Consider the following 14,138-nt stretch of genomic DNA (forward strand, 5'->3'; position numbering starts at 1 on the left):
AATAGAAAAGTGGTTTTATTTGTACAAAAAAAAAGAGGTATTATTGATAGAATAATTACAAATATAATTATTTGAAAGAGAGATGAATAATATTTGAAATATTATAATTTGTCAACAACAAAAAAAATATCTGAAATATTATAATTAATTACTAATAATTACAAATATAATTATTCTATCATTTGTAACGTTTTTGTTGTTGCATTTTTTTTATTGAATCATCATTTTAGGTCCATTAACTACTGATTGCAGATATTATTCATCTCTCATATTTCTTCATTTATGGCAACAAAATCACATGAATGAAATCATAAAAATTCCTTGAAAGGATTAAAGAATTAAATTTAATTAAGGAAAATTTAGGTTTAAAGAATAAAAAGAATTAATGGTTTTTGTCAAAAAAAAAAAAAAAAACAGGTTTGAGGTTTCCTCGGCAGTTAACTGTCGAAGTTTTCAGTTTTTCTCGGTAGTTTACTGCCGAAGTTTTCCTCGGTAGTTAACTGCAGCCGTTTCATAATTCGGCAGTTAACGGCAAAAACGTCTTTTACATGTGTTTCTTAGCCGAAGCTAATGTGTCAACAACAATTTTCTCGTGTGATGGCCTTTAACCTCAACAGTCTCTTCATTCTTCCTTCATTGTCGACAAAAAGACAAAAAAGGTAACCATCGATCACCATCACTTTAGGTATAGAGAGCTTCCTGCAATAGTTGCTATGGTCTGGTCGGATGATAACAGCCAACAGTTGGAAACAACTACCCACTTTCGGAAGCTTATCTCCACTCGTAATTATTGATTTTCTTTCATGTTTTTAATTTAATGCATTACTTACTATGTATGTTGATTTCATTCTAACTGGTGTTTCTTTTGTTCTGTAGCACATAACCCTCCGATTGATCATGTTATTCAATCTGGAGTTGTTCCACGTTTTGTTGAATTTCTATTTAGGGACGATTTTCCTGAACTTCAGGTTTGTTTCTAACTAGTCTATCTTTTGTATATTTATGTAGTTAAAATTTTCTTGTTTTGATTGGATGTTTTTGCAACTTCGTTTGTTTAGTATGAAGCTGCTTGGACACTCACGAACGTAGCAGCTGGAACTTCTGAGAACACTAAGGTGGTCATTGATCACGGGGCTGTACCAATACTTGTCAAGCTACTTAGTTCACCTAGTGATGATGTTCGGGAGCAGGTATATTTTTTATACTAAAATGCAATACCAGTAGAACTAGGATTGTCCCTGTTTGTTTTTTTTGCTGAACAATAATACTCTGAAATTGTAGGCTGCGTGGACATTGGGAAATGTTGCCGGTGATTCCCCTAGTTGTCGTGATCTTGTTCTCAGTCACGGTGCGTTGATCCCGCTGTTATCCCAGTTGAATGAGCAAGCAAAGCCTTCTATGCTGAGAGTTGCAACGTGGGCCCTGTCAAACTTTTGCAGAGGAAAACCACCACCCCCATTTGAGCTGGTAGTTGTTGTTTTTGTTAAATTAAAACTGAATATGTAAGAAGAATTGATTTGGTTTATTAGTACTTGAGTTTTGATGGATAGGTGAGGCAAGCACTTCCTATTCTCAGGCGTTTGATTTTTTCCAATGATGAAGAAGTCGTGACAGAAGCATGCTGGGCACTCTCATATCTTTCTAAATATGGTTCAAATGACGAAATCCAAGCGGTAATCGAGGCAGGCGTATGTGATAGACTAGTAGAGCTCCTTCTGTAAGTACCAAATCTTATATCCCTGGTCAACCAATTTTTTGTTGCAATTGTTGATTATTTTGGCTCTAAATCTACGTGCATGTTTTGAAGGCGCCCATCTCCTTCAGTGCTGACTCCTGCACTTCAAACAGTGGGAAATTTTATAAAAGTGGATGATATGCAGACTCAGGTAATGTCATAATGGATTATCAATTGTTAGAATTAGTTACTACCTAACTATTTCTAATTAAATTTAACTTTTATTGAGTAAAGTACTGAATTAGTGTTGTGTTAGTTATTTTGGAAATCAAATTAAATTTAACTTTTATTGAGTCGAGTGGGAAGTGGAATCTCAACTGTTGTTTGAGCAGAAGACGCTAGCTGTTTTTTTCTTGTCAGTTGTTTTTTGTTTTCCGTATAGCAGAGGTGCTGCGGGGTTCTGATGGGCCTTCTTAGTGTTGACTGCGGCCGTCTGTGGTGCTGTTCTGGATCCCTGTAGGTGTTGCGGCAGTTTTGGCAGTGTTGCTTCCTGAGGTGGTGCTGTCTGCAGCCCGTGTTTGTGTTGGCTGGTTGGCTTGTTGTTTTTCGGCAGCAGGAGCAGTTTCTGTATGGGTCTGGAAGTTTACTTCAGGTGTGCCGGTCTTGTGGCTGTGTAATGGTGCTAGTTATGTTCCTCTGCTGCTCTTGTAGTAGGAACCTAGGGGGTTTTTTATTGAGTTTGCATTGTTGGTGCTGGCCGTTTTCTCTTATTGGCCTTGTTGTACTCTTTTTCCTCCTATTGCGGGTTTTGTGCATCTTGTGCGAGCCTAGCTTAATAATATTTGCTGATTCAAAAAAAAAAAAAAAATTAAAATTTGAAATATTATAACCTGAACTTATTGATAGGTAAGTTTTGCAAGTCTGGTTTGATTAGGAGGAAACACCTAAAGGGTATAATATGTGATTGTTGAAGCTTAATTGACAATTTTAGAAATATTAACCTAGGACTCAATTTGGTTTTTTGTGGGGGTAGGGGGATTTTTATCTTGGGCAGAACGAATAGTTATACTTGCCAGTCACTGCAGGTGATTCACCACAATTTATTATTATGAATGTAGTCTCTTCTCACCCCTTGTCTTTTTGTTTTCTCATGTGTCGCCTGTGAGAATTACCTGATTTGGTAGGACTCTTTTTATCAGGCTATTATCAATCATGGTTTCCTCCCATTCCTTTTGAGCCTGTTGATCCAAAACCACAAGGAAAGTATTAAGAAGGACGCTTGCTGGATTATATCAAACATTGTAGTTGGAAACAGGGAGCGGATACAAGTAAGCTAATAAATCCCATCTTTTTGATACTCAAATAATGTTACATATCATGTATAATAAAGTGCAATGTTAGTTTCTGTATTGCTTATGCTTTTCTTCAAGTTCGATGCATATAAGTTGAAGCTACATGTTCTTTAACATGGAGACGTGGTGCAATATTAACTTATAGTCTTGTTGATGATATATTTAGTTCTCAGGTTACACCAATCAGAGTAATAGTTGGATGGTGATGTATACCTTTATTTTCTGGTAAATACATCATTGAAGGGGATGTATTGTGGTGCTTGACTATTGATATTATATTTTCTGTTTTAGGTTGGGTGTTAGTTTTGCTTGCATTTTACTGGCAAGTGCTAAGGATGTGATTTTTAGTTGCCTTATTTACCGAAAAAGCGTTGTGAACTTAACCTTTTATGTATAATGCAGGCTGTTATCGAAGCTGGTCTGATTGCTCCCCTAGTCAATCTTCTTCAAAATGCCGAGCTTGCGATTAAAAAAGAAGTTGCATGGGCACTCCGCAATGCTACATATGACGGTACTCATGAGCAAATCAAGTATGTGAAGTTATTTTTAACGGTTATTTTTTGGCTCTGCTTTATACTATTGTTGAGAGTTTACGTATTAATTTTCCCAATATTGCTGTTATTGCAAGGTACTTGGTGAGCCATGGTTGCATTAAGCCTCTGTGTGATTTGCTTGTTTGCCCTGATCCAGAAATTGTTTCCGTCTGTTTAGATGGTCTTGAGAATTTTCTAAAGGTTGGAGAAGCGGAGAAAAGCTTTTGTAACACGGGAGATGTCAACTTGTATGCTCAGATGATAGATGATGCTGAGGGATTGGAAAAGATCGAAAACTTGCAGAGTCATGACAACAATGAAATTTATGAGAAGGCTGTTAAAATTCTCGAGACATATTGGTTGGAAGATGTAGATGAGACACTACCTCTAGGTCATGGTAGACTAGATCCCAATTTGAAACGTAAGATCGTACGCTACTACAGTCTTGCCACCCCTTGGCATGCTCGTGTACGACTGGAATCAGAATTTGGTGGGAGTGGCCTAGATCGCCTTGAAAAATCGTGGGAGTGGTGGAATCATGTGTATCTTCCGATTCCGATCTTGGGTTTCTCATATATGTTTTATCCAATTGGGTGCGCGTCCCGGTTCACTAAACGCGCCTTTTTGGTTTAAAACCCTAAAATATCATCATCTTATCTTATATATAAAAGTTGTTAAATTTTTTGAGCAACTTTTTGAAGCCAAAAAAATAGTTACAGATTTTCTTATTTTGTGTATTTTTAAGGGTTTTATCATGCATAATGTTGCAAATTATTATTCTTTAAAAGGATGATAGTATCTTATTTTACATATAAAAGATGCTAAGTCTCTTGAGCAGCTTTTGCAAAAACATTGCAGACATTTACAAAAAATCATTTATTATTTGATTGTATAAAAAAAGGAGATATCCTATTCAAAATAAAGTTCAATATATCTTTATTTACTTAGCCTAACTTATTGTTAATTTATGATAGATAAACACAAGAAATAGATCAGTGATTTAGTGGATCTCATTGAGCTATCGCATGTCAATCTCTCACATGAATGGACAATTATATATTTTTTTGATAAAAACAAAACGATATTCATTCATTCAAATTGATAGAATACATTAGATGCAATAACATGATCAACATAGCTAAAAACGTAAACGGTGGATCGGCGAACAAACTTATGACACCTAAGTTAATAAGAATTGTTTTTAATATCAAACAATAACTCAAATAATATTCTTTAAAGCACACAATGAAAACCAATAAAAATGTACATAAATGTAGATCACGTACGTCACCATATTAAAGATGTATATAAATGTAGATCACGTCACCAATAAAAATGTATATAAATGTAGATCAATAAAAGTTTTGAGGGAAAAAAAACTTAAAATATTGCAGTTTAACGATGAAAGAGTAAGCAACAACTAATATTTGCCATTAATAACTTAAAACCATTATTTCATTTTTGTTTCAAGCAAGCAAAAGAACCATATTAAAAACTTAGATCACGTCACCAATATGATGATGGTAGAGTTGACAACATCACTTTATTCAGAAAAATAGTCTAGGTTCAATTCATGGAGTCGCACATTTGGAAGATATAGTCGAGCGATCAATTACAAAAATCAAATTTTCAATTGTTAACTCAAAAGTTAATGAGATTCAAATTGGTCTATAAGTTGGTCAAATACGAGAGTGTGTTTGATATTTTTCACACATCATAAAATTTTTAAGATGATAGAAGGAGAAATCAACAACTTCATAATGGTATGGAGTGTAGCAACGATATTATTTTGCTACAGCTACACAATAGGGAAGTTGATTCCCAAAGGCAAGGTAAGACTTGTAACCCTAATTCCACCCATAATCATCCTCCTCCTTCTCCCTATGAGACTCACCATCGTCCATCTTGTAGGCCCTTCTTCATTCCTCCTTTCTTGGCTTTCCACCTTCAAACTCTTCCTCTTTGCATTCTCCAAAGGCCCCCTCTCATCCAATCCTCCACTCTCTCTCCCTCACTTTCTCCTAATTGCCTCATTTCCCATCAAGTTAGCAAACCATGCAAACCAAACTAAAATAAAAGTTGCACCTATAAATTGTCCTAGTAAGTTGGTAATCATTTTCCTTTTCTCTTATTTCTTTATTCATCTATATGATAAGAAAGAAAAATTTCATCCAATAAATTTGATGATCTTATACACTCTCCATCTCTACGCGGGATTAGAAATCTTTCTTGCCTTGATTAACACAATATCTAGCAAACTTCTTCGAGTAGAGTTGGAACAACCTTTCAATAAACCATACTTAAGCACATCAGTGCAAGACTTTTGGGGAAGAAGGTGGAACATCATGGTCACGCGTATCCTACACCCTACCGTATACGAACCAATGGTGAATGCTTCTAGCCATTTCATTGGAAGAAAATGGGCCCCACTCCCTGCTGTGGTGGCAACTTTTACAGTGTCAGGGTTGATGCATGAGCTAATATTTTATTACATAAAACGTGGAAAGAAGGATACATGGGAAGCTTGGGAACCATGTTGGGATTCAATGTGCTTTTTCTTCATCCATGGGGTGTGTTTGACTCTTCAAATTGCATATAAGAAAGTATTTGAACCAAAACGTGAATTATTGCCAAGGGTTGTGTCTTGTATACTTACAATGGCTTTTGTGGTGTCTACTGGAATTTGCCTCTTTGTGCCGGCTCTTGTTAGGTGTGGTGTGTTTGAGAAGGCAAGAACAGAATCTATTGTCTTTGTTCACTTCATAAAAAACATGTATGTTCAACTCTCTACATGAAGGATGATCCCTCTTGTTACATGTAGTTTGTTTTTGTTTAGGGCATTAAATGCTAAATTACATGCTTACAATTTTCTATCCTTCATTTAATGCTTCTCTTCAAATTGCATATAAGAAGCATTAAATGAAGGATAGAAAAGTTTTTTAAGCAATAAGTACACCTTAAAAGTTGTGATATTTTCTTATAAATAGACCAAATTATTTTGCTTACATCCTTGCCATTATATGTCTATTCTTATAAATAGGACCAAAGACATTATAAATTGTCATTATAAATAGGATCAAATAGGACCATTAATTGATGTACTCTATTAATTTGAATGAATGAATACCGTTTTGTTTTTATCAAAAATATAATGGCAAGGATTTTGAAAATTAAAATATAATCAATTCATCATCTCATTTTATTGCTTTTTTAAAATCAAATATTTGTTTGGATACATAAATGTTTTAGTTAGGCTAGAACATTCGATATATATTTTCAAACCACAAATTACAAAAAATATAGCATCAAACCACAGGTCTAAAACTCGTTTGAATATAAATTGTGGTTCGTGGATATCATGTATATTTGAGCACATGAAAATTGAAATTCAACATCCATCCTTATGTATACAAGACAATTTTATGATCAGTTTGAAACTTTGGAAGAGACAAAGACATAAGGAAGAATATCCACTGCGAGTCTCAAACTAGGTTCCTCTGTGGTTTCAAATGAATAGAGTGAAGAAAACGAGTGATCTTCACTATTAATATTATAATAACCCTTCAATGACGCTTCTTCTTCATCTTCATCGTCGTCTTCTTGTTCTTCTTCGCAATAAGTCTCTTCTGGTTTGTAAAATATAACAGTGTGAGGAAGTTTAAAGTTAACTCTCTTCTTCTGTGATTTAACACATAAGTTATTTGTAATTAACGAACAGTTTGATGTTAATCGTTCATCAACAAGTTCTTCTTTTTCACGACCGTTCTTGGTTTTTTCCAATAAGCATAAACTATCTTGAGCTAATTCACTTATTAAAGATCCACCACCTCGGAAACGTGTTGAACAAGGATGCACTCTTTTCCTCGACTGTTTCAATTCTGGAAAAGCTAATATCCATTCTTCTTCTAGAGCCAAATTCTTATCAATGGTAGTTTTCTTCTCTGTCTTCCTTTTGAAAGTTTTTGTCAACCTTGTTAAGTTCTGTTTGGGTTTGATGCAGTCCTTGACGGATGACCCTGCCAGAGTACATAGCTTTGCACCCATAATTATAACTATGATAATTATAATTATGATAAATATATTTAAGAAATTATTAGAAGAATTAATCATGAAATTACGTAAGGGCTAGCATAATGAGTTTAATGAACTCATGATTTAGTATATAGCTTTTGGGTTTGTATATATAATGGCATTATTGTTATGAGACGGAGAAGTCTAAAGAAAGAAATGGATCTTCACGACCATAATAGAAGCATGGTTAATATCATCACAAGTGTTTGTATTTTTCTAAGTACTGCACAGTTGGGGTATGGTTATTGGCAAAATACTTGCATCTTGGAAATTTTTATTTTGTTTTCTAATGGTTTTAAAATTATATTTTTGGATATGTGGCGCTTGGAATTTCAATATGAGGACAACAGAAACGTTATTTCCGATTTTTAATCACACTAAGATAACAAGGAGGCATAGTTTCTAGTTAGGTTCATCATCCCATATCCTAAGTTTGACGGAATCTGATTTTGACAAAAATTTGGTGGTAATAATGATGGTGGCAAATCACAAAAGAACACAATTACTAACAAGAAAAAGAAAAAAAAGGTTTATTCAAGTCTGTTCCATTGTGTCTTTTGTTTGTAAAATTGATCCTAAGGTAGTTTGGTAATAAAATGCCCGTAAAAGCAACAGCAACCTGTGCATGAGGATGACATTTCAAAGCTCTCCTAAAGCTAGTTAGTAATAATAATATAGGTTAAATTAATATTTTCCTATAGTTAAGTCAAATTTTCAATTTCAGTTCCTATTTTTTAAAATCTTTTAAAAAAAGTCTTTATAGTATATATTCTTGTCAATAACAACCTTGCATATTAACCTTTTAAGAGTAGTAATAGCAACTTTAACCGTCTTCCAAACACTTTTTATTGGTTTAAATCAAGATGAGTCTCACACTTTGAAAATGGGTCTCACTAAAGTGGTGGAACATACATTAATTTTATCCAATAAGATAGTTAGTGTTAGAGAGCGTGTACCTAACATTTCTCCCCGTTTAATACCCCAATATCTTTTTCTTTAGTGTATTTTTTGTTCCATTTTAAAGGAGGTAAACTTAATTTCATAAATTAATAATTGATTTTGTGTTTTAAATTCGATATCTGGCTTAATGACTGACTAATCCAAGTGATTAAATCTCATTGTCCACTTATGAGAGTCATATTTTAAACCAGATCAAAGTTCTTAATGAACTAGCCTCATTTAATCTCAAATATTATTGATAGTCTCATAATTGATTTGAACTAGAAGTTGATATTATGTTTAGTCCTATAACAATAATGGCAACGAAAACCATAATGAAAAACTACTACTTTAATTTAGTTGCTATTTGTTGATATTTGTTGCTTCAGAAAATTCACGATAACATAGAAACCCAATTTTTTGTTCTATTCATGTTTACATTAATGTATTCAATCATAACTCACTTTACATTCGACTCACTTTTAGTCATAATCAATTCATTCAAAATCAAATTTTGGTCACCGCAAACACACTTGGTGCTAATGAAATTTTTGGAGTGAACACCAGTTCCCATCTAGAGCAGCACCACAATACCTGACATGCTTTTCTGGCCCTGGTCCTATGAGTGTGGACGATTGTGTATAGGGGATTACACCAAACATTACAGCTAAGAGTACGAGGCTTAATTCATTCAGGAGCCTAACAAAAACCAGTAAGCAAAATTTTGTTCATGCTTGCAATTTTGAGATAAGGTCCAGGTTCGAGAGGTGCCAATGGGATAAATATGGTACATGTCCTACTTCTACAACAAAATATGCAAATATTCATTTCTAAGCCAAACAAAACCATAAAGTGATAAAGAAGGAAAGACACCTATTAAATAATTTTGTCAACATCTTGTCTATAGCTATAATAATGTATCATGACAAAGAAGCTTCCTTCTTTTACCAAATTTGTTACTGGCTTTTTGGTTTCTCAATCTTCACATAAGGTAGAACACCCATTAAATAAACAACTTTTGGAGACCACCCACGCTGCTGAGCACGGCAAAACATCAAGAATGTGTTTGCAAAGTAGGAATTGAAACCCATGAAGACATGCCACAAAGCATGACCCTGAGGGTTAATAGGCGAATGTGATATCTCCTTGCAGAAAACACGATCACAAAACCCAAACAAACTGCCTAATATAAGAGTGCCTAAAAATAGCTTAGCTAGCCGCTTGGCTAAAACATCTTGGGTGTGAATGTAATACTTGTACATTCTTGGAGTACAGAGCAGACACAGAATGACATAATGCACTTTGAAGCCAAGTTCAAAACGGAACGCTGAATGGGCAATTGCAAAACCAGCACCATACAAAAATAGGAAGATGGGCATTGTACTGCGATAATGCCAATCTGGAGAGTAGAGGATGTACATGTACAGCAGCACCTCCCATACCATAGGAGTTTCGTCCCCTTGCTGTTGCCTACAAATTAAAAGCAACATCTAAACAATGAAAAGTCATCCAAAACAAAAAGATGTTAAATAATTAATGAACAAACTAAGTAATTCAAACTACCCAATTTTATTAGGGACATAAACCTAGCAATTTAGTAGTACTTATTCAACATAAGACAAATGTAGCCGAACATTAATTTTTAAGGAACACTCTCGTGCACTTAAAAGCAACGGTATAATTCTTCTTGGTGAATATATAGGCAAATCAGTGTGTCTCGTTTTCTGTTCAAAAAGTGTAGCCTCGAACCACCAAGAAAAACTAGTCTTTTAAAGCTTTTGCCCAAACTATGGTTTGCGGATTTCAAACACACTGGTAGTCCCTGTAATTATTATCCATCTAGTTACATAAATTATTCAAGTGTATAAGTTAGCACCTATTTATAAATTTGTATCATGTTAATCCTTCTTGCTTGTTTCACACTTTAGTCCCAAATAATGGCTTAATGATGCGGGTTTTGTAAATTTAAGAACCAACTTCAATACATAAATAAATTCTAAGACTAAGCTGCGCGTGAAGAATAACTTCGGGACTCCTGAATATAGACTTAAAAATACTATTGGTACTTATCACACCATGAAATAATTTGCTATACTACTTGAATACTCCACCTAGCATCCCATACTATACTACTTGATGTGGGACTTGGACACACCATAACACCCAAGTCGTTATCATAGCACCATCAATTATAACTGACATCTCGGCGGCTGCAGTTTCTGACACAATACTAGACCTTTACTGTCAATCTATCGGTAGATATCCCTTTTCGATCTGAGCCACCGATAACCAACTCCGGTACCAATTGATAAGTATCCAAGCAATTCAAGAAGACGCGAACCCTCCCTTGAGAGCTAGATATCAAGGGGGAAGAACCAAGCCGCTTAAATACACCACCAAGCATCCTATACTACTCATGTGGACCTTGGACACCCCATAATACCTAGTCACTATCATATAAACCTCAAACTCTTTGTATCTAAAATAAATTAATAAAATAATACCACACTTCCTCTTTTATCTCTCTACATGTTAAAATGGATGCCCACAAACAAGCAGCCATAGACACTTCAAAACAATAACTGTACATTAGTCAGACACTTCACAAACACTTGGAAACTATGAACTTCATTTTACATTTGTTTTATTCTTTACATTTTATAACGTCAAAAATGACTCATGCTAACCTTTCTTTCTTTCTTTTGATTTAAGATGGGGTTTATGTTTAATCATATACAATGTAATTTAGTTTGTGTTGTGCCCTGTAAAATTTAGAAATTGACCACATTCTTGTGTCTGTCTATATTGAATCATACCTATATCATGTGCCAGATTTGTGCTTTCTGGGTATGCTAACAGCCTACTATGTTGTATCATTTTTGTATCAATCGTTGAAAGGTGTGATTGGTATTCTAACAGTATTTATACATCTTGGTACATTTCTTCAAAATAAATAAACAAAAAGGAGAGACAGAGCGGTGTTAGGTGCTCCAGTGCCACAAAAATATTGGTGTCACGGTAGTCCATGGCTGATATAGCAATTTGTGGTTGTTTATTTGGAAAAATATAAATTGTTATATTCTCAAAGGGATATATGAACTCCCTAGAGTTTGCACCCACTATTACACTTGAACAATCTTCGCAAATTGAATGAACCCCATATCCACCATCTCCGGCGGTTGGGTGATATTTCCTATCCATCATCTCTAGACCTGAACTTCTAAACCAGAACAGACACCAACCTGCATCGGCATACCCTCTCCTCCCTACCTTCTAAGCCTGAACTTTGGTTCTCTTAAGTAACCTCTCTGGCCAATTGTCCCTTCTCTATCACTGTTGTCTGTTCAGTATAATTATTTGTTTTTGCTATATATCCCAATTTTTCATCTCCTTTATCACTCCTATTGTTTTTTGTTCCTCTCTTTTTTTATTGATGGGTTAGAATTAAAGTTTCTCCCCAAGTCTCTACCTGTGTTATTTCACTAACTTGTTCTTCTCTTTCCTGTATTGCTTCTATTATTGTAAGAGGTAAAACTTCAAGCCGTGGAATCAACCTCCTACAAGTGCGGAGGCGATGCTCCCTCCCTAGTCCTAACATCAAAACCACGACAGGTCGAACCATTTCGTGGACTCTGCCATGACAATATTATGACAATATCTCTTGGGTTTGTGATGCTTTTGATGAATGTTATACACTACAATATGTTTCTAATATCTTTTTCTTGATTCATATGCTTTTTTCTTTGATATTTACTATATTCAGAAGTGTTTTAGTATACATTAATGCTATTTATCACAATTGAAAACAACGTGAATGTCTCACGAGTCACGAGTACACGTGGCATTTTGTGATCGTATAAATTACTTAGACACTTCCTTGTATTCCATCCACCACCCATGTATTCCGCTAAACATTTAATTTTGATTGGCCAGTTTTCGATCGTGATCCTTTCGCGAAGACATTGTTCGTTCTAAATAGCATAGCTGTTTTTTTAGTTAGGTAAAATATTATGTCAACCTCATTCCGTATCATGCAAACTAACTATAAATAAATAAACTAGAGTCAATCAGAAAAGCAATTATAAATTTCCAAAAACAAATTCCACAAAAAAAGACGCAGACGAATACTTACACACGTTGCAGTGTAGCATGATACAACATACTCCCAATAGCAAGTGCCATGTTCGATAGATGAAGGACACTGAACCTTTTCTCAAATCGCTGTCTTAAAGCATTTATAAGACCGATGAGAGCCAAAACAATTGCGGGAATGTTGGAAATAGTGTTGTAAAGTTCTGCAATGTAAGTTGAATGTGCATAATTTTGTTCACAGCACTCTTTGGTAGATGTTACTGGACCCCAGAAGCTAGACATGGTTTCAACCATTCTCCTCAGAGCTGCTGCAGAATTCAAATCAACGACACTTAGGCCCTGTTTGGATAATCAACTTAATTTGCAACTTATAGAACAATAGATAAAATAAAGTAAAATTGGTTTGAATAAACAAAAGCAGGATCACAAGATAAGATCGTAGAGAATCGAATCAAATAATTAGGAGTAGGGTTAGGAAAATTGGGGGAGAAATAGAAAAGTAGTAGCCACTAACTAACTTATGGTGATGGTGATAATTAGGTTAAACTTTGGGGAGAAGAAAAAGAAGAAGTAAATCGTACGAACCTTAACGAGACGAAGCAACCAGCACAGCGGTGCAGAGGCAATGGCCGTGCCCTTGAGTGAGTGAACCACAATTTTCTTTTCTTTTCTTTTCTTTATTCTGTTTAATTTAATTTAACTGGCGGAACATGTATGTGTGATTTACCCTAAAATCAATCAAATCTTTATCTTTATCTTTATCTATATAAATGTTAGACAGTCTGCAAGTAGCCCTGATTAACCATAATCCCGCCTTTTTTTATTAGCTTAAAAAATCTTTATGAAAAAAACCTCTTCTGAGAATTGAACCCAAGACCAATTGCTTCTCCTCAACATTTTGACCACTAAGCCACTAACAATTTTTTTGATTTAATTTTGTTTCCATTAATTGATATCCAATATCCCACTATCACATTATCCGTAACTCACTAACCACTTATTAATATCTACCCACACGGTTATTATTATCAACATCATAACTTACCACTAAACCCCGTCCACTAACCTTAATGCATGACTGAACTTTTTGACAAATTGTCTACGTTATTAATCATTATTTTAATATAGCCACTTATAACATTTCTATAAGCAATATATATGTCTCATTTCAAATTAGGGAATATATATATATGTCTGATTTCATTTTTTTTTTTGAAGGAATGTTTGATTTCATTTTTATTCTTTATTTTTTTTATGGAGTATATACATCATACAGTCAATTAATGAATCGCTTTAGTTTTTTTAAAACACTATTGTATTCCATTAAATGTTTCTAATAATATAGTCAATTTGATAACTATACATGAAACTCTAAAAAACCATTCAAAAAAAATATATACCCGTGCATCGCACGGGTTATAGTCTAGTTTTATCCAATGAGTAATCACTTTTTGATTTTATCTTTTATACTAAAAC

General features: G+C 34.4%; 2 protein-coding genes and 1 pseudogene across 5 annotated transcripts; 2 read left to right on the forward strand and 1 right to left on the reverse strand.

Annotated features, from left to right (window-relative positions):
- Nucleotides 1–635: 635 nt before the first annotated feature.
- LOC146903472 (importin subunit alpha-2-like) lies at nt 636–4,483 on the forward strand. 2 transcript variants are annotated; one of them, XM_085733397.1, is made up of 10 exons: nt 636–783; nt 877–968; nt 1,059–1,190; nt 1,282–1,467; nt 1,551–1,717; nt 1,808–1,886; nt 2,196–2,327; nt 2,875–3,003; nt 3,430–3,557; nt 3,656–4,483. In XM_085733397.1, the coding sequence occupies exons 1-10, from the start codon at nt 714–716 to the stop codon at nt 4,191–4,193; spliced, it is 1,653 nt and encodes a 550-aa protein (XP_085589523.1). In that variant the 5' UTR covers nt 636–713; the 3' UTR covers nt 4,194–4,483. The 2 variants fall into 2 exon arrangements, with proteins under 2 accessions (XP_085589523.1, XP_085589524.1); XM_085733398.1 differs by lacking the exon at nt 2,196–2,327.
- An 807-nt stretch (nt 4,484–5,290) lies between these two features.
- Nucleotides 5,291–6,355, forward strand: LOC146903473 (acyl-CoA--sterol O-acyltransferase 1 pseudogene; annotated as a pseudogene).
- A 2,928-nt stretch (nt 6,356–9,283) lies between these two features.
- LOC146903474 (alkaline ceramidase-like) lies at nt 9,284–13,316 on the reverse strand. 3 transcript variants are annotated; one of them, XM_085733256.1, is made up of 3 exons: nt 13,248–13,316; nt 12,703–12,967; nt 9,284–10,040 (listed from the first exon to the last, which is right to left on the reverse strand). In XM_085733256.1, exons 2-3 carry the CDS (start codon nt 12,954–12,956, stop codon nt 9,527–9,529), a joined length of 768 nt encoding a protein of 255 aa, XP_085589382.1. In that variant the 5' UTR covers nt 12,957–12,967; nt 13,248–13,316; the 3' UTR covers nt 9,284–9,526. The 3 variants fall into 3 exon arrangements, with proteins under 3 accessions (XP_085589382.1, XP_085589380.1, XP_085589381.1); XM_085733254.1 differs by having other exon boundaries at nt 12,703–12,970; XM_085733255.1 differs by having other exon boundaries at nt 12,703–13,001.
- Nucleotides 13,317–14,138: the final 822 nt, after the last annotated feature.

This window comes from Medicago sativa, chromosome 8, assembly GCF_051527215.1.
Source record: "Medicago sativa cultivar Bolivia chromosome 8, Bolivia_mono, whole genome shotgun sequence".
NCBI lineage: Eukaryota > Viridiplantae > Streptophyta > Magnoliopsida > Fabales > Fabaceae > Medicago > Medicago sativa.

What these genes read in the sequence shown, in the direction of transcription:
- LOC146903472 (XM_085733397.1), top strand. Translation starts at nt 714, where the DNA reads ATGGTCTGGTCGGATGATAACAGCCAACAGTTGGAAACAACTACCCAC. An exon ending in TCGGAAGCTTATCTCCACTC is followed by an intron (nt 784 to 876) that starts GTAATTATTGAT and finishes TTTGTTCTGTAG; the next exon opens with CACATAACCCTCCGATTGAT. An exon ending in GGTACTCATGAGCAAATCAA is followed by an intron (nt 3,558 to 3,655) that starts GTATGTGAAGTT and finishes TGTTATTGCAAG; the next exon opens with GTACTTGGTGAGCCATGGTT.
- LOC146903474 (XM_085733256.1), bottom strand. Translation starts at nt 12,956, where the DNA reads ATGGTTGAAACCATGTCTAGCTTCTGGGGTCCAGTAACATCTACCAAA. An exon ending in CATGCTACACTGCAACGTGT is followed by an intron (nt 10,041 to 12,702) that starts GTAAGTATTCGT and finishes TTTAATTTGTAG; the next exon opens with GCAACAGCAAGGGGACGAAA.